The 19,828-nt window shown below is 37.6% G+C and overlaps 2 protein-coding genes and 1 pseudogene across 3 annotated transcripts; 1 reads left to right on the forward strand and 2 right to left on the reverse strand.

Annotated features, from left to right (window-relative positions):
- The first annotated feature begins 2,508 nt into the window (after nucleotides 1-2,508).
- LOC306856583 (kelch domain-containing protein 7A-like) lies at nucleotides 2,509-5,659 on the forward strand. Its single transcript, XM_079395945.1, has one exon. The coding sequence runs from the start codon at nucleotides 2,524-2,526 to the stop codon at nucleotides 4,783-4,785; it is 2,262 nt and encodes a 753-aa protein (XP_079252071.1). The 5' UTR covers nucleotides 2,509-2,523; the 3' UTR covers nucleotides 4,786-5,659.
- On the reverse strand, nucleotides 5,414-11,810 carry cfap107 (cilia and flagella associated protein 107). Its single transcript, XM_079395947.1, has 4 exons — nucleotides 11,704-11,810; nucleotides 10,052-10,162; nucleotides 8,810-8,981; nucleotides 5,414-6,929 (listed from the first exon to the last, which is right to left on the reverse strand). Exons 1-4 carry the CDS (start codon nucleotides 11,767-11,769, stop codon nucleotides 6,673-6,675), a joined length of 606 nt encoding a protein of 201 aa, XP_079252073.1. The 5' UTR covers nucleotides 11,770-11,810; the 3' UTR covers nucleotides 5,414-6,672.
- Nucleotides 11,811-15,977: 4,167 nt separating this feature from the next.
- LOC306856615 (arylacetamide deacetylase-like 4) lies at nucleotides 15,978-19,240 on the reverse strand (annotated as a pseudogene). Its single transcript has 4 exons — nucleotides 19,203-19,240; nucleotides 16,954-17,168; nucleotides 16,807-16,870; nucleotides 15,978-16,705 (listed from the first exon to the last, which is right to left on the reverse strand). The product of its transcript is annotated as an arylacetamide deacetylase-like 4 (transcript).
- Nucleotides 19,241-19,828: the final 588 nt, after the last annotated feature.

A 19,828-nucleotide genomic window follows, 5' to 3' on the forward strand; every position in this document is an offset into this window, starting at 1 on the left:
ATTAGCATATTGTGATAAAGTTAATTATTTTCTGTAATGTACTGATAAATTGATACAGTATTGCAGTCATTTCTGCAAAAGGATTCCCGACCAAGTATTGAGTGCATAAATGAACATAATGGCCATTCTTTTATTGGTCGGATGAAATATGCTAATTTTTTGAGATAGGAATTTTGGGTTTTCATGAGCTGTATGCCAAAATCATCAATATTAAAACAATAAAAGGCTTGAACTACTTCAGTTGTGTTGTAATGAATCTAAAATATATGAAAGTCTAATGTTTATCAGTACATTACAGAAAATAATGAACTTTATCACAATATACTAATTTTTTGAGAAGGACCTGTATATATATATATATATATATTTATATATATATATTTAATCTGCAATTAAAGTTGTTGCTTACTGACTGTTCATATTATTTATACCCTAGTTAGCACAATAGCAAACTGTGATCACAGTCTAGCTGATGTTATTTTTTCTTTTGCATGTTGCTGTATAGCATGCAATGATACATAATCTTGATTGCCTTTATAAGCTAAATATTTTCCCCTACCTACAGTAATGCCTCATGGGATGGGAGTCATTAGATAAAAATATTTCAGCTATGATGATGACCCTTGAAATCAGCCCTTGATGGCCTTGTTTAGGTTTGTCCTCTGCCACCCTGGCTCTCTGGATGTCCTCATGCAAAGTAATCTCTTTTCTTTTTTGAATTCACATGAATTGCAATTTAAGCTTTTCTAAACACACCATGTATTAAAGGATTAGGTCTAAAGCCTTGGTGGGAGATGTGGTTTTATAGGCTTAATAAAATCAGAAAGATAGGTCCCTTGCCATTTCAGGTCTTGCTTCCAAACTCAAAGGGGGAAATTATGGACAATTAATTTGACGGTTTTCAGGAATTTCTGACTCTTTCCTTGGTTCAAAAATTAATAATAAATATATCAGTTACACTAATGTAAAGTGTAAAAATTTTTAATAACTTGTGTTTTTCATGAACACATTCTCATGCTGTGAGAAAGTTAAATCAATGTTTAAAAATTCATCACAAACATTTAAACGTGTTTTCAGATTTTACTTTTAATATACTCATTTAATGACTTTAATAGTAAAGGGTGCTTGCAGATTTTACCAGTGATCAGGCAATAGTGGTGATTTACTTAGAAAATTACATTTCCAGGAATACAATACGGCAGCTCGGCGTAGTCTATTATATCTTCTGTAATTCATGTTTAGGTTTCATTAGCTGTGCTGTAGAAAAGAAAGAAAGTTGCTCTATTGAGCATTGAGTGATTTTGGCAAAGATCATCTTCAGCAAAGCTAAAGTCCATCTGGATTAGTTTGGTCTGACATTGACTTGTTACTTTGACACTCACCCCGAGTTTCAGTCTATTATTAATTTCACAATTTGTTTTCCACAGCATGTTGCCAAATCAATTGTTCCTCCAGATCCAGAACTTTTTCACCTGACACATGATAGGAGGGGCAGAGGGCTAGTAGACCTTTGCGGCACATCGGTCAATTATTCAGGAGTAAGCATGCTTGCTGGTTTAGGTTTCCTTAGTACAGCTTCAAGATGGCTATCACATAGCAAAACAATGTCTGTGTCAAAAAAGGAAACCATTCAGTCTAGCAAAGTGTTTATGGCTATTCTGATCATTTTCTATGTTGGTAAGTCGTTCATATTACAGTTGATACCATTACAGGTTATGATACCTTACATTTAAAACAGTGTTCTTTTTTAAGGGTATGCAAATAATGCCTTCGGAAAATGCAAAGCTGTCTTATATCATCTCTCAAAGCCTTGCTGATCAACAACACTGTTATCATGTGTTCATGGGAAAGAACTTTGATCCTCAGCATTTGCTGTACAAACAGCAGCATCCTGGCCATATAGTCTTATGTTTGTAATTTAATTAGTCTATCAGCCATCTCCACCTCTTAAGTAAATTACATTCACCATTCTCACCGATTATGTTTGTAATAGCCAGTGTATGTTAGCTATTTTCATAATCAAATAGACATACTGTATCATCCATTAAAACAAGATAATCTGGCATAAACTCATAGTCATCACTCCATTTCCAATGTGATTTACATGTCTTGTTTTGTTTCATTGGGTTGCACTTTCTCTGCACTGGAGAAATGTCATCTTTATATATTACAATATGTAAGCTAACTTGTTCAAATGTTTATTTATCGTCAATAAAATGTTAGTTCTTTGAGGAAACTAAAGGGTTAGATTAACCTCTGAAGCCCTGGTGTAGTGTGTTTTCATAGAGATCACCTGCACCAGGTGGAATGATACTGGTCCCCGCCCTCTGAGAACACAGGATGCAAATGCTCTTGTTGTACATATCAGGTTTTTAGTCATTCTGTGAGAGGAGAGACAGCTGACGGTGTGCTTCTGCTTGCAGATACTAAACTACAACCTATAACACTGGCTGGAATACACTAGAGAACAAGCTTCAAATAAAATCCAATGTCCAGTGGACCACCATAGATTTCACTACAGAGATGCCAATTGCAGAATTGCTTGGAGTGCACTTTGACATGCAGCTCCTGGGCAAACTGACTCTCTCCGTGGCCACCATGCTATTTGTCTCCTTGGTTTTCAGATTCTACAACTCCAGGGCACGAAACAGACGGCGAGGAAGTGAAAGAAGGGGTGTGCAAGCAACCCAAACAAGCAACAGCGCCTGCAATGCTGTGCAAGAACCACAGAGTAGAGCTGCAAAGGAGCAGTCTGACAGGGAAAATCGTTTTCAGCAATCTTCAGAGAAACCCTTGCAAGAAAGCCTTAAAAATGACAGTTCTACCTTGAAAAGGGTTCAGCCTGAAACTATGGACCTGGACAGTTGTGCAAAGGAGGAACCTGCAAGTAAAAGAAACGCATTTGAAGATACAACTGAGACGAAGAGTGACAAACCAAAGTTGACCTTACAACTTCCTGGTGTGACCGAAAAAGGTCCAGGAAGTCCAAGTGGTCGCCGATCCCCAGTCCTAATGAAGAAGCTGGAAGGTGGCACTGGTGTTGGCAGGCAGCTGATACAAGACGTAGGTCACCAGGGCATGTTCTCAAGTTTTCAGTCAAAGGCAGAAATCAAAGTAGAGAATGCTGACCTTATCTTGGATGGGCCAGGGAATTGTAGAACAGGCGTCCATGGAAAGATCTATGAGTACTACGTAGAGTCCTCTTCTCATTTCATCTCAGATTTAAGCCCCACCCCGTCTGTTAGTCCAGTTTATGGTCAAAACGAAAACAGCACTTTGTTTAAATCGCAATCATTGGATTTACCCAGTTTTAAGGACCGCTCTCGATCGCCAAGTCCACAACCTTCTAGTTTCATAATGCGAGATCTCGGAATTGCTAACGAGCCTCCCTCGACATTCAAACCCACTGTGAGGTACAGAAGGCAAGTAGTCATCCGTCAGGACAGCTATCTTACTGCTGCGAGTGACTCAGAGCTTCCAATCCCCTTGCCTACACAGAGGGCTTTAACACCTCGCAGCTGTTCTCCAGCACAACCCAATGACATTCCTTCAAGCCCATTAGACTCTGATATAGCAAACCTGGATGCGCCAGAGGAACCACAAGTTGAAACTGTTGCCGGAGCAAAATTCTTACACTTTCCAGAGAACATGGGAAATGCAGAACTAGAGAGTCTAGCAGGGAAGCTCGATTTAGGCAACTGCTTGGAGGCTTTAACACTTGCAAAAAAACACGGTCACACTGCCCTTCAGCAAGCTGCTCTCCGTGTCATGTCTGATAATTACCTTCAGGTCCTCAGAGACCCAGGCCTCTTTGGCAGGCTGAAAGCAGGGGAGCGTGATCACATCCAAACACAACGCATGAGAGGAAGGAAGTGGTTATTGGTTGCAGATATGGATTCCCCGGATTGGAGTAGACGTCTGTCACAGTCGACGAATTTAGAGTCTGAATCAGTTAAGTCGTCCAGCAGTATTTATTACTATGACGATTATAAGGACACGTGGCACCTTCATACCCACATTCCCCAGGAGGTGTTATCTAAAGGTTGTGCCATGTGCACCATGGATAATTATCTATTTATCGCTGTGGGTTTCCAAGGCCCAGACCGTGAAGCGACCCCTTCGAAGAAAGTGTACTGTTACAACCCAATGACTTCCATTTGGAGCGAAATAAGCCCCATGAATGAGGCAAGGCCTCACTGCAAACTCGTGGCTCTGCAGGGCCATCTGTATGCTATTGGAGGTGAATGCCTATCAACGGTTGAGCGCTACGACCCCAGGACAAACCGGTGGACCTTTGTGGCACCTCTTCCTAATGAGACATTCGCCGTAGCTCACAAGGCCACTGCTTGCAACGGTGAACTGTTTGTTGCAGGGGGCTCGTTGAGATACACCCTCTTGCGCTATAATCCCAAGACCAACACATGGCGAGAGAGCATGATCGTGGGAAGTAGGGACAAGACCACAGAAATGGTGGCAGTCAGGAACTTCTTTTACCGCTTTGACGTCAGTCCCCTGGGCATCAGCGTGTATCGCTTTCACGCAGTGGCCCGACTGTGGTACGAATGCTCTTCCATACGCCTGCCACATTGCACAGCCTTTCAGTGTGTGACTATGGACAATATTATCTACTGCGTGAGCCGTAAATTTACTATGAGGTTCCTTGCAGATGAGGTATCTCCAAGCTTTGTTGCACAGGATTTGAAAGTGCTATCTCCAGCTAAAGGTATTTTGTTTCCGTTCGTCCTTGTGCTACCCGACAAAACCACTCAACAAACTTGTGTTTAAAAAAGGTCAGATCTTTCAAGTATGTGGTTGTCTGGTAAGAGTAAACACTCAGGACTATATTATGAACATGTTAAAGGAATGCACCTTTTTTTAATTAGTGGCAATTGGGATAGAAAATCAAGGCTATTACATAAAATTATTGTACAGCTAGATCGCAATTAGCAAGCACTTAATGATAAATAAATCCGCTCTCGCATTGAAGGCTATTTGTTTGTTTGGGCCTTCAAACCACTCTGATATCTAAATCAACCTTTAATTCCTGGAAATGTCTTGTGCAAGTGCTTATAATGTTTCAGTAAATATACCGCTTTTGAAACACTGTGGATAATGTTAACCAATCAATACTGTGTGTATGTTCAGTACTGCAGTTGTGGAGCTGGCATCATAAACAACATCAATGGCTGCCATTAGTACAATTTATGTAAGCTCTCTAATTATAGTCATAGCTTTTTTTCCTTTCTACATATTTGCAGTTGTTTCTCTGCATATCACACAATTAATCTTACATGATACCGGCATACTTTTATATAAAATGTAAATCTATATGTTGTATCACATTTTATGTATTTATGGCATTTCTACAAAATTTGTCATTTGTGAGGGGATTTCTTACAGGTCGTTGGCTTATCTCGTGAAGCATCTTTAATTTCTTGAAGCATTTTATGTCAACACTGTGTGGTTCTCTGCAAAGACAGTTTAATATCACAAGCACTTTGGGGAGCTCAGAAGAAATGTTTATCTTTGTGTATTCCATTAAACAATATAGAGATAACTAATGACTTAATGGGCAAGGAAGGAAGAATCTAATGCTTTGCCTCTTCGTGCACGTTTCTGTTTCTATCTTCTGAAGAACAGGGAATAAAATTCTCTCATCTATTATAAGTGAGTCTTGGTTCTTGTGTTAGACTTCAATATATAATGAGTTCTGACAAAATGTGTGGTTGCAGCAAGAGGCATTTGTGTGACCAGGATCTTAATTAAATTTAAATGCAATTATGCTGTCAAAAGCAAAGCAATCACATAATCAATTTATGTTAATGAAAGTATACAATACAATCACTGTGACAATTGCATATGCATATGTGATCAAAGCAAGCAGGCATGCAGAGGAGTGTGTGATGTGATGCAATTCCCTGTGACGTCTCATTGCTCTCTGTGTGTGTAACTCTAGCACCATCATGTGGGGGAGATCTCAAGGTCTGATGGAATCTCAACAGAACTAATTCAGTGACACATGCAAAAAGACACATAGTTGGAACGTTCCATAGGCTAGCAGAAGAACACAGTGGGATAAAACCTACACAGTAGGAGAAGTGTGAACAGATGGTTGGATGTAAAATATAGCGTCTGATTCCTTGTAATTAAACACTTTGATTCAACATAATTAAACACTTAATGGGATGGGAGTTAGGAAAGTCCCCTTAGAGTATGTCGATGAATGACTCGACTATCTGAACTAGCACTGTGGTCCAAATTAACGGTTGATTCAATGCTATATTAGTGCAATAATTAAGCATGTCATATCCTGAGAAAGAGCTTTGCAGGTTCTTTTTTGGTTAACAGCTGGTTTTATATTAAAATTGTAAAAGTTTTACACACACTTGTGGAGTTCATGCAGCTCGAGTGCTGCTGTCAGTTCAACTTTTCAATTTAATGCATACAAGTGCTGATAATAATATAAAACTAATGCATTACATTCTAAAAGTATTTCAACTTTTGGACCACACTGCAGTGTATATATTTTATTTGTCTTTGTGCAAACACAGCGAAATGCTCCTGTTTCTTTCTTTTTAAGTACCATTAATCAATAAAACAAGGTATTCCGAGCCCTCTCTCCAGGTTGGGGCCAGTCTGTGTGGGACTGGAGGGCTGAAGGTGGGGTAAGGGTCACAGCAGGCTGGTTGGATTACTGGAGACCTGCCCGCAGGGTTTGTGTTTCAGTGCCAGGTCCTCGTTGCTGAGGTTGGCAGGGAGCTGACTGCTGGAGAAGCGCTTGGGCATGCTGACGTGGTGAGAATAACAGAAGGCGCTGATGGGGTGCAGAGGGTATGAAGCCCTATACTGGCTTAGTGTGGGCACAACTGCCCGCTGCTGTTCCATGCGAGCCCGCCAAGAAGCCGCCAAGCCAAAATTAGTAGGGGGGCCTGTGTGTAAGAAACAAAGGAAGGCAAAGAGGGAAAAAAGAGACACATCGCAAAGAGGAACATGTTCAAACAGACTGTGCCACTAGCGTCAAAACAGTAATGATTCAACAAAAAGAGCAACATCGAAAAGACCACAGAAAGAACAGGGTTATTATCACTACAATAAACTATTTCAACATTTATGTTCAACAAAATAAAGCTGGAATAAAATATAAATATTAGATGAAAATTAAAATATAATTAGTAAAATTAGAAAAGAAAAATGAACTTGCACTGAAGCTCTAAAATTACTACCTAGAAATACAAATGAAATAAAAATACATTGAACCTAAATAGTAATATTCAATGAAAGTGCAAAATTACTGAAAACTGAAAATAGTAATAAAACTACAACAGAATATAAATAATGCCAGCCTATGAATGGCTACTTGTAGTTTTTTAAAGAATGTAAACACATTAGTGTTAAATGAATAGTTACTTTTAAAGGTGAGCTATTATTCACTGAAACTGGGTCAAATCAGTAACTTGAACTTGATCAGTTTAACTAATCATTCAGAGATGTTTTGTGAACTGGATCAATTGATTCATTCAAGACAAATACTTGCTGCATCCCAATTTGCATACTATCCATCCTAAATAGTATTCAAAATTAGCAATAGTTTGAGTTTGAAGTTGGGTTGGTGATGGCGCAGTGGATAAGACACATGCCTTTGGTGTGAGAGACCGGGTTCGAATCCACTGTGAGACACCAATGTGTCCCTGAGCAAGACACTTAACCCCCTAGTTGCTCCAGAGGCGTGCGACCTCTGACATATATAGCAATTGTAAGTCGCTTTGGATAAAAGCATCAGCTAAATTAATAAAATGTAAAAATTAAGTGCAGATCCATGCACACTCTAACGGCTAATATTGCCCACAACAATGCAAAAGGCTGCAATTACAACTAAAACTTAAATGAAAAGTGTTTAAAAACTACAAAAATGGCATATACAGTATGTGAGATCAACGATTTAGTACAGAAAGGGGTTTGAGCCATTATTAATCAGTATCTAACCTGGTTAAAAAATAATTAATGTTACCAATGTTATATTTCATCTGCAACAACATTGGCAAATTTGTTTAAACCTTTTAAACACATCGTTATGGAAGCACATGAAGAAAGTTCTTGGCATGAAAGACATATGACTGGTATATCAATGTGCCTCTCCATTTCTCTCCAATATGGTAGAAAATGATAGGAAATGAAATGTGAAGGATGTTAACTGAGATAACATAATTTACAGGGCAGCTTAAAGGATGACAGGATGCACATAACTAAGCGACAGATTTATGATGAAGTAATTATGCTACACACTCAAAAGTATGTACTTTTTCTTCAAAAAGAGAGTACATACTTTTAGGGCATAATATAAGTAGGCAAATTGCGACGCAACATTAAAAAAAAATATCAGTCAAACATCACTACTTTTCTAACTAACTTTTATGAGAAGAGATGTTGCTTCGAGTGAATCACCTTTGATTTTCCTCACACAAAGCTATAGTGTGAGTCATGAGAATCACTTTTAGGGTATTTCCATCTGTTTAAAACTTGAAAACAAATGAAATCATAAGGGTTTGGAACAACATGCATGTGACTTCATTTTGAGTGAACTATTCATTTAAATTACATACTGACAAATAACAGACATCAGTTTCTCATTCACATTTACCTTGGTTATATTTTTGTCTATGCTCTAATAAAAAAATACATTAAAATAAAAGCCAGTGTGTTAATATAACTGATATCCATAACCATTTGTAGGAATGTTCTCCCAACATTAATTCAAAACGCAGACTGAACTGCATTAAAACCCATCTGGAGTCAAAAGAATGCTTAATACCTTGGATTGGGTGATCTGACCTCTCTGGGACCCTGGCCAGTTTGAAAGAGTTCCAGGAGTGCATGGGCAGAGAGGAGGAGGCCTGCCGCCCGTACGACTCATCATACTGTGACACCAGGCAGTGGGAGGAGGGGACGTCATGATGAGAAAATAACTGCCTTAAGGGAAGACCCTGAATTAAACCCACAAACACGGTTTATCAGATCAGTGAAGGACAGAACGGATCGTTCACAATGCAAACTAAATATACATTGCTTATAATATGGAATGCTTGATAGAGTTTTTAAAAAAAAGCATTCTTCAAATGAATCTGTTATTTGACTGACTGAACATAATCACACTGCAGGGATGAATTTTTGTAGACAAAACCTGAGTTTTGTTCACGCTTTGCACTTCCAGTTTTATCATCCTGAAATCACTAGGTTGTTTGAATGGGGTAAGAATCGTAAACTTTGTTGCTTACAGAGCTTATTTTCTGCAATAATCCAAAGACCAATGGAAAACCCTTTAGGGTTTTTGTTGAGGGAACCACAAAAATGTCTCATCCCTGCAGCACGCCATTACACAAAAGTCAACTGATAAAAAAATTAATAAATATGTGGACAATACTGATTGTTAGTTTAAATTATTTTAATTATCTTAAAACATACAAAAAATAGCCCATTACAATGTACAAAACAATTCACCTCACAACAAGTTGAACACTGTACCAATATTACAGTAATATGTCTTAAAATTAAGAATTAGTATTCTTAATTTTCACAACAATCGATAAAAAATAAGCAAAATGGTGCTAGCTGCACAGCAGCACTGGTTTTTGTTACCCAGATGATTGGTCTAAAATAAAACGCAATCAAAATCAAGTTTTCCAGAGTGCTGAGTAACTATATGTAAGTCAACATATATTATTATTATAATATTAAAGTGAAATATGCATTAGCATGCAAAGAATTATCTTTCTCTACTACCAAAGTTTTTGGAACTTAGTTTGAAAGTCAAAATTTGTTTTTACTTTTAAACACTTGAAGAGATAAAGTATCACAATTATTATTCAGAGTTTTACAATGACAGTTCAGAACTCCAAGAAGATGCAAAGGACTGTTATTTTGGAGTTTATTAACACGTTTCATGCCTATGTACGCCTGTCGACCGGCATCAAAATCGAATGTAATTTGTGTTTTTTCGCTTTTGTGTTTGTGATGTTTGGTAAATGATGCATGAACTGATGAATTTGTCCCAAACCTCTGATCTGTGAAAAGCCCTTTGGGACATGACAGCATCGGGCCTGTGTGACATGTGGGGCATGTAGTCCATCCTGTAGCTGCTGTTCGCCGTCTTGCAGTCCCGAGTAAACTGTCTCACCACACACACATAAGACAGAAACACTCAGCAAACAAATCCCACGCTCAGCAGAGCTTGCGGTCCCTTATTGATCGTAGATGTACTCTCTCAGGTCTGTTCCTGACTAGGGGACTGCAGAACGACTTGCCTCAATCCCATTTGTCTGCCTCCAGTCTGTGCTGACCAGGCTGATCAGCAGCACTAATCACTTTTGCATGGATCTGAGCACTGTCTGAGGAACTGCACCCCTTTCAGGATTTACACATTGCATACTGACAAGTGCTTAAGTAGTGTGTTAACTACTCGAAACAAGAACGATTAAAGATTGTCTATAAATAATAATCACTAAAAACATTTTTAATGCAATATTGAAATAAATCAGCAACTTTGAATTCTGTATGTCGGATATAGAAACAAAATTCTTGGTCAGTATTTACTACATATTATTAAGAATTTTTTGAGCCAATGGGTTTTCATCAGATTCACCAAACCTTTTACAAGCAAATGCGAGGACCTCACAATGTGGATGCCCAAATATGAGTATTTTCAGTATATTTACTATTAATTAATTGAATAGTTAATAAATAGTTAATAAAAAGTTTTTAGCGCAATTCAGACAGATCCCACTGAACAATATTTAAGCCCTAAATTTGTGTTTCTTATTCAAGAAGCCTTTTCATTCTAAATAACTGTATCTTACAATACAAAAGAAAATCAACTTTCATTTCATGCTGACTTCAAAGTAGTTAGCCAAAGGCAAAAAAACTTAAGCACTGTTCCTAGGTCTGCAATAACTTGTAATAAAATTATAGCAGGAACAGTGACAAATGACATTTAGCTTCAGTTAGTATCAGTTTAGAATACTAATTAAAATATATTCATCTTAAAAATATAGAAACAAAATGATTAAGTAAACGTTCTGAAAGCACAGGAGATAGGCCTACCGTAATAATTGAATATAACTTTACAGTAGTAACTGTAAATACGATATTTTATTTTATGATATGAATAATAGGCTAAATATGATATTTACCATCTAACCATGTCAACAAATGGCAAAGTGGCCAGCTATTTATTATCACGTTAATTTTTGTGAATAAAGTCAAACTCCGTTGTATTCCACTGCGTCTTGAAATATATTTATGTATTTATTGTAGACTTTATTATTAAGAAAAACAAACTTTTTGCTGAAATATCCACAATGTTTAGATAGAGAGAGAGAGAGCGAGAGAGAGAGAGAGAGGGAGAGAGAGAGAAAGAGAGAGCGTCTGTCGATCAGATTAGCGTGCATTTTGTTATAAAATCAAACAATAATAACTTTGGAAAGAAAACAACTTTTGTTACGTTTGTCGAATAATCACGAGAAAAGTAAGTAGTTTTAAGAATAAAACAACTTTTAAGTCGAAATCACGAGAAAAAAAGTCGTGATATAAAACAACTTTTGTAATGTAGGATCACAAGTAAATTAAGTCGAGAAATCCAATTCACAATTCTATATATAAACTATGGATACGAAATTAGATTAATCTTGATAAAGCAACACATATACCTACATGTAATCTCTCCTCCGCCCAGTTATCAATGAGTACTTTGTTGCTGTATTTACAAGGCTGACTCATCCTGAAGCAGCAGCGCCGTCGATGCAAGTGATCGTCTAGTGTTCTGTTGCCATGGATACACCAAACACTAGGGGCGGATTTCAAACTTACGTGTGCGTGCATGAGCACTATGCCACGCTTCCTACTCCCTTCGAAGGGCAGAGCTCTTTAAGTCGGTTCTTTTAAGGGTGCAGGGCAGGCAACTGTCTCATGTGCGTTTGGACCTCCCAGGAGAAAGGTCTGCTTGACCAAATGTTATCTTGACAACGCCGCGTTCAGTTGCAAACTAACCAACTAATTAACTAAATAAATAATTGAATTCAAACGATGTCTAATTGTGTCTAAATTAAAGTACTTGAGTATAGGCTTTGTAGTAGCAAAAACTGTTGAACATGCAAATAAATAGATGTCACATACAGTCCATATCGCGATTTAATACATTGTTGGCCATCATGTTGCCTTAAACTGAAGAATTATTTATTTAATTTTTTATTCAAATAAATATTTCATCCTTCATAACATGGGTGCTATTTACATCTGGTACCATATCTTAACTCTTGCATTACCAAGACAACGACTGACACATTGTGTTGCATTCCAAAGAGTTCTTTTAACAGCCCAACAGTGAAAAATGAACCAACATCTGTATCGACTTGGGCCGGATCGGCACAGAATGGAATGGTTTGGCCCTGTGGTGGAAAAGCGGCTCAAGTCTTCTAAATAAACCTGTGCTCAAACCCCCTTTGATGTCTATGTGTGCACGTGCCAGCATACCAGCATCATCACTGTGTCTGTCACTGCACTCTGTTCCCATTTCGTTCTTGAACTGATCGTAAAACTAAGGACATAATTAACTGTTTCTCAACGGCTCTGGTCAGAAGGAGGGGCTTTGTAGAAAACGACGTGTTTGAGAGAGGCAGGGCATAGAGGACCTACAATAATGTACAGTATTTGAAAAATAATGTGTTTTTTGAACATTAAAGCATGTCAGCATATTCTGTTACACCAAATGCACAAAATAATGACCTTTAAAATAGTATCATATGACCCCTTTAAATTCAAATGTGGCTCAGTACCTCAGACAGTAGGCCATTTGAAACACACCATGTGTAGCCTAACCTTTAGTGAGGGGAAGATCTACAATCCCATGAAGCATGGCAAATGGCATTAATCGACTTTAACAATTGAGAAATTAAAAATTATTAAATTAAAGCTCTTGGTTGTAACTATAAACAATATGTTTTTGTTAATTTCAAAACATGCATATACCAATATTTTTGAGAGCATAGGGAGACCGACTCCAGCACGACATTGGTGGCGTTTCATGGGACAGGGCAGAGCTAAAGATCCTTTACTGGTGGCATCATGGGTAATGTAGTTTTTAATATTATTTAACATGATTATTTTTTAAATAAGTTGAATTAATGCGAACAGATGGGTTTAACAAAAGGATCAACAACCTCGGAGCTCACAGCAGGCCTGTCTTTAAAGGTTTGTCAATTATTCATCCATTTCCCTGGAGAAAACGAACAGAGTTTTTACTTCCATAACCCGACTGTTACGCTCTACGGGAGCAGCTGCGGCAAAAGAAGTTTCATCAGATTCCTTTAAACGCTCCATGCAAATGCTTACTAACACTCTGAATGATGATAATTAGCTTCACTTGTAGCACCAAAGGAAAGACCGCAGTCTCATACAAATGAGGCTGTACAAGAGACATGGGATGTGGGAGGAATTTTAAGTGTCACACACTTCATGAATCAATGGACAAATTGAGCAATGTTTGTACATTACAAACATAGTTTAACACACCAATCAAAAACATGTTTTTTATATAAATATAATGTGACTATTTTATTGCTATATTTAGTCAGAATATTGCTGAATGACAAAGATTATTTAAGGAAAAAATCATAACAGTGTTTGCCCAAGTATTTTTTTTTTTTTCCCATAGGTATTGTTTTGTTTTTTGTTTAAGTCTTTAAAAACTATAAGCTATGAACCAAACCAACCAGCTATGAGGTGAATCACAAACTTTGATATTTGATTACAGTAACAAAACAAAAAAAAAAGAAAATTAAGAAATAAAAAAACAACTAGAATCCCATGATGCATTGTGAATGAATTAATCTAACTGTAATCTATACAACTATTTATCTATTGATTTAGAAAATATTGATTATATATAAGCCTATATTAAGAAATATAAAAATAATATATTTTAAAGCAGTGGTCTCAAACTCAATTCCTGGATGGCCACAGCAACCAGCTCTAAATCACACCTGCTTGGAAGTTTCTAGTAATGGTGAAGACCTTGATTAGCTGGATCAGGTGTGTTTGATTAGGGTTGGAGCTAAACTGTGCAGAGCTGAGGCCCTCCAGGAATTGAGTTTGAGTGATAGTTCACCCAAAAATGAAAATTATATTATTAATTACTCACCCTCATAATTGTTGAATAAAGTCTTTATTTTTGTTTTCTTTGTGCACAAAATTGATGTCACATGGATTATTTTCACAATGTCCTAGGTTTCTGGACCTTGATCATGGTAGGATACTTGCTGTCGATGGGAGGGTTTAGAGAGCTCTCGGAATTCATCGAAAATATATTAATTTGTGTGTGATCCGAAGATGAACGAAGGTCTTATATGGGTTTAGAACAACATGAGGAAATGACATGAGTAATTAATGACAGATTTTTCATTTTTGGGTGAAATGTCCCTTTAATAATATTGTATCTATGAGTGGCAAAAGTATGTGAATCTTTGCTTTCAATATCTGGTGTGACCCCCTTTTGCAGCAATAACTGCAGATAAAAGTTTCTTGTAAACTGCATGCTTCAGGTCCTTTCACATATCAATTGGACTAAGGTCTGGACTCCATTCCAAAACATTAACTTTGTTCTTCTTTAACCATGCTTTGGTAAAACAACTTGTGTGCTTGGGTTCATTGTTGCATGACCCACTTTCTCTTGAGATTCAGTTCTCAGAAAGATGTCCTGACATTTTCTTTTAGAATTAGAATTTTCTGGCATAATTCAAAATTCATTGTCCTATCAATGATGACAAGCCATCCTGGCCCAGATGCAGTAAAACAGGCCCAAACCATGATACTACCACCAACATTTTCACAGATGGAACAAGGTTCTTATGCTGAAATGCAGTGTTTCCTTTCTCCAAACATAACGCTTCTCGTTTAAAACCAATATTTCTATTTTGACCTAATCCATGCATTAAACATTTCTCCAATAGTTTTCAGGTTTGTCCACGTGATCTTTAGCAAACTGCAGACGGGCAGCCATTTTCTTTTAGGAGAGCAGTGACTTCTCCCTACAACTCTGCCATGCACACCATGGTTGTTCAGTGTTTTCCTGATGTTGGACTCATGAATATTAGCCAATGTGTGAAAGGCCTTTAGTTAAAATTTACCCCGGGGTCCTCTGCAACCTCATAAACTATTACACGTCTTGCTTTGGAGTGATCCTTTAGGCCGACCACTCCTGGAGAGGTTAACAATGGTCTTGAATTTCCTCCAATATGTCTGACTGTAGATTTGTGGAGTCCAAATCCTTTAGGGATGCTTTTGTAACCATTTTTAGCCTGACGAGCAACAACAACTCTTTTTCTGAGGACTTCAGAAATCTCCTTTGTTCGTGCCATGATACAATTCCACAAACATGATCAGACTTTGATATATCCCTGTTTTTAAATAAAACAGATCACGCACTGACACCTGATAGACATCCTGTTGATAGAAAACATCTCTGAACAGATGGACTCTAATTTCGCCTTCAAATTAACTGCATATTTTAGCAGTTCACATACTTTTGCCACTCACCGATGTAATATTGGATCATTTTCCAGAAAAAAATTAAATTACAAAGTATACATGTTTGTCTCAATTGTTTGATCAGGGGTTTTTTTGTCAAACTTTCAGGATTTTCTTAAAAATCCAATGACCTTTTGGGTCATATATCTATGTAGAAATACAGAAAATTCTAAAGGGTTCAAACTTTCCAACACCATTGTGTGTGTGTATATATATATATATATATATATATATATGCATACACACACACACACACACAGTGGTGCTTGAAAGTTTAACAACCTTATTACATTTTTCTATGGAGCATTTTTGTTCATTCCCATTTTTTCACAAACAAACAAAGAAACAAACAAACAAAACAGGCCACATACTGAATCTTTCTGCCAAATCTTTTGACTTCTCAGTCAGAGAGTCTTTACATATCGTACAATGCTGTCCATACCCTTTTGAGAAGACTGAAATGTCAACCAGCCCTGGTTGAAGAAACTGATGATTCCATGGAAGCCATCAGTTAGATGTTCCCATGTGACTTCCACTCCTAAATCCTTCAGTCGCTTAAGGAACAGAATGCCATGATCCCTCAGCACATCAAACTCACAGGTCAGGATGAAGGTGGCAGGTGCGAGGCGAAGAACAGACAGTGATAGACATCAGCATCATGGCTTGTGATAATCTGCTGACTTCTTACTCCCTTTCTAAACTGAGGTGGAAGATTTTCTGGATCAAGCCATTTCTTATAGCGAAGTTTTAGCTTGACAGGAACATGCTTGCCTTCCAGAATCTGCTGGCTCACAGACGTATTCCCGTTGAGGTACTAGAGGAAATAAAACACCATTCGGCCTCTGAACAATATGGGCACAGAGTGGTTCTGCTGGTATGAGGGCAGGTGGAAATCTGTAGTGCCGGCTAGATAAGAACCTGGGCACAGGGAGATGGCAGATGACCATCCTGTGTCTTTGACAGCCTCTGGCAGAGAGCGGCTGCCAGGTTCGCCCCTGCACTGTCCCCACCACCTGCCACTCTGTGTGGGTCCACCCCGAAATCGGTTGCCGCTATTGACAGGAAGTGGCGAGTCATGACCTCACAGTCATCTAGGTGGGCAGGGTACCTGTGCTCAGGGGCCAGACGGTTACTAAACATGGGAAACAGAGAAGGAAAACAAGAGGGAAAATGAAACCAGCCAAAATTTATCTTGATTTTTACATCAAATGAGTATGCAAAAAGTCACCTTACTCAACAGACACAACTGTGGTGTCACTCTCCAGTGAAACATACTGACACACTTCATCATATTCATCTGTGGAAGATCAAACAATGAAAACATGTGAAACTATCGACACAACACTATTTCACAGTTTCTTTGAGTATATACTGTATTACCAATGCAGCCAAACACCCATCCGCCACAATGAAAGTACACCAGGCCCCTTTTCTTCTCTCCTGAGGCAGCAGTAGGCTCATACACCCTCACTGGAACTCCACTGAAGGTCAAGTCCTTAATACGAAGCCCAGAGGGCACTGGCCTTTTGCGGGCCATGATACAACATCTGAACCTTCGTATAAAATTGTTCTGATGGCACAGCCGCAATCTGGCCCTAAAAGTGGGATTAATACAAAACTGACTCGTTGAAAATGATTGGCCAATTCATAATACTCACTGTAATTAAATATGCCACTCAGTGGGTAAAGAAGTCCGCTTAGCCATTTAAATTCTGTACTCATATTCTGAAATAAGAAGAACAGCTCATATCTCCTCATCATGCCCTTGAGAGAATATCGAGCTAGTGCTTACAGAAAAACATGTTTAGTCTGCTGTATAAATCAGAATATATGATTGGATTTGCAAGCAAACAGCATAAACACTCACCACAACGCTTATCCCCACATACACACAATGAGTCACACGTAGTTTCCAAGGATTAGCAACTCCAGGAGGAATATAAATTTCTTAGCTCTAAGTACACTGGGACAACTACCAATAAACAAAAAGCAGCAAAAAGAGCTGAAAATGCAATGAGCAGTATTGTGATTTCAGTGTGCATGGCTGGTTCAACGTATTGCATTCACAGCAAAAGATGTTCAAATACATGTTCCCACCCCTTTATTGTGTAGGTACAAGGTTAAGGTGTGCTAGGATTGCCAGGTCTACTGGTTTCACACCAAGTGTGGATTTGTTTTTTGTTTTTTCAAGAAAACAGCTTTAAATTGTAATGTATTTTCAGCCAATCTTCTACAAAGTAAAACAGATTTTATTTTAGACTAGAGGTGTTTCAATTGCAATACAGTACAAAGTTCACAAAACAGTGTCAGCCAATGTTGGGAAGGTTACTTTGGAAATGTAATAGGTTACAGATTACAAGTTACCCTATTTAAAATGTAATAAGTAGTGCAACTATTTCAGTTTATTAAAGTAATGTAACTGGTTCCATTTCTAAATTTCTAACAAATGTTTTCAACTGTTAATTCTTTTCAAACATTTAAACCAGGCAGGGTTAACCTTACAGTAGTATTCAACACTGATTACTGTCATAATTACAAAATTGCTCATCACTTAAATTAAGATTATATTAATTTAATTTTAATGCACAGCCACCACAAAATTAATTTTTTTAAAAGTCTTATCACCTCTTTTTTAACTTTGAGATCATGCTGAGGTTAAATGCAGATTGCAATAATACAGATTATAAAAATGTATATCTTTGATACTGTTTCTGAAAACAAATATTTGCATAGCAATGACAGAAAACAATGCATTGGAAAAAAAAGTTAATCTCAAAAAAAAAAAAAAGAAAAAAAGGAAGCATATACATAGACCCAAATAGGAAATAGTCAAAATTTTTAATTTTTCATAAGTAACGGTCATGTAATAACACTTTTTTTTCTCAGTAACTGTAAAGGATTGCAGTTACATTTATTATTTATTTTGTAATTAAATTACATAGCACCGTTACATGTAACTATTTCCCCAACGCTGGTAACAGCCCTAGTAAAAGCAGATGGCACTCACTGTATAAATTTATACTATCCAAGTAGATGAAAAGTCTGACTACAGTACAAATGAAATCTGCCAACCCTGACTAATGCCCACTAGGTATGTTCTAACTGACCAGATAAGCTAATTAGTATTTCAACAATGCATATGGAAATATGCTGGCTGATGTTTACATAAGAGATAACTGATGGTGGCACAGCTTTAGTGCAGATAAAACACTCATATTCATCAACTGGAAACTAATTCAGTTCCTTTAATCCTATTACTATGCAAATGAAAATTATAAAACTATCTTCCATGACAGACAATGTTTGCACTATGGCTACCACTGAGAATACATCAGATTTAGTGAACTTTCACTGTTGATCTGCAGATGGCAGTGACACTCTAACTGAAGAGAGAAAATATTTTTGTTCAGCATCATCATCCGGTTATATCTCCACAACAAAATGTGCAAGATAAAATAAAGCCATCAAATAAAAACTAATTAAAATAATAAAATAACCATTAACAAATAATGGCTGTACAATACTGTGCAACATAAGAACATTAGCAGAATCTGTGATTTTGGAACTGTTTTTGATCAACAGATCCAGAAATGACCAAATTCAAGTGAAACATGCTTTTTTCCACCCACCAGACAACCATTAAACCTTCTGAGAGTTGCTGGGCCATTACTAAGAGGCACAGCATAGCACAAAGCAGTCTTTGTGAGGCTGCATTTTGACCCAGACCGGTCTGAGCAGCCCTCCATTCAGCTTTAAGCAGTAGAAGCAGAGGCTAGGCCAAAAATCACAGACTGGAATCTCCAAAACGGCTTCTGAGTTTACTGCGTGAGTTTAAGAGCCATTTACTAAGGTCTCCATGTTCTGGAGGTGCACTGGTCTGCAGGAATCCTTCCTCTGCCTGAGTCTGAGCACTGTGGGCTGAAAAGAGCAACAGGATACCTAAGTGTGTGTAACAACCTTTAGAGCAAACCACATGCATGTTTTCACACATACATCACACAATGAAAATTTGACATGGAACAAAACTAGGCCTAATCATAATAAATAAAATTAAAATACATGACAGGGATATTGAGAAAGCTTCTGTCTGAAGGTAATGCAATTTTGTTGTTGTTTGTCTGTTTTAAAAAAAGATGCCTAGATCAAATTTGTAGGACCATTGTAGCAAATACATTTACAATCCACTTTAACAAATTAGTAACAAATACATTACAATCCACTATAACATAATGTAGCATTAGTTCGAGAAAAAAAA

The sequence above is a fragment of the Barbus barbus genome (genome assembly GCF_936440315.1).
Source record: "Barbus barbus genome assembly, chromosome: 37".
NCBI lineage: Eukaryota > Metazoa > Chordata > Actinopteri > Cypriniformes > Cyprinidae > Barbus > Barbus barbus.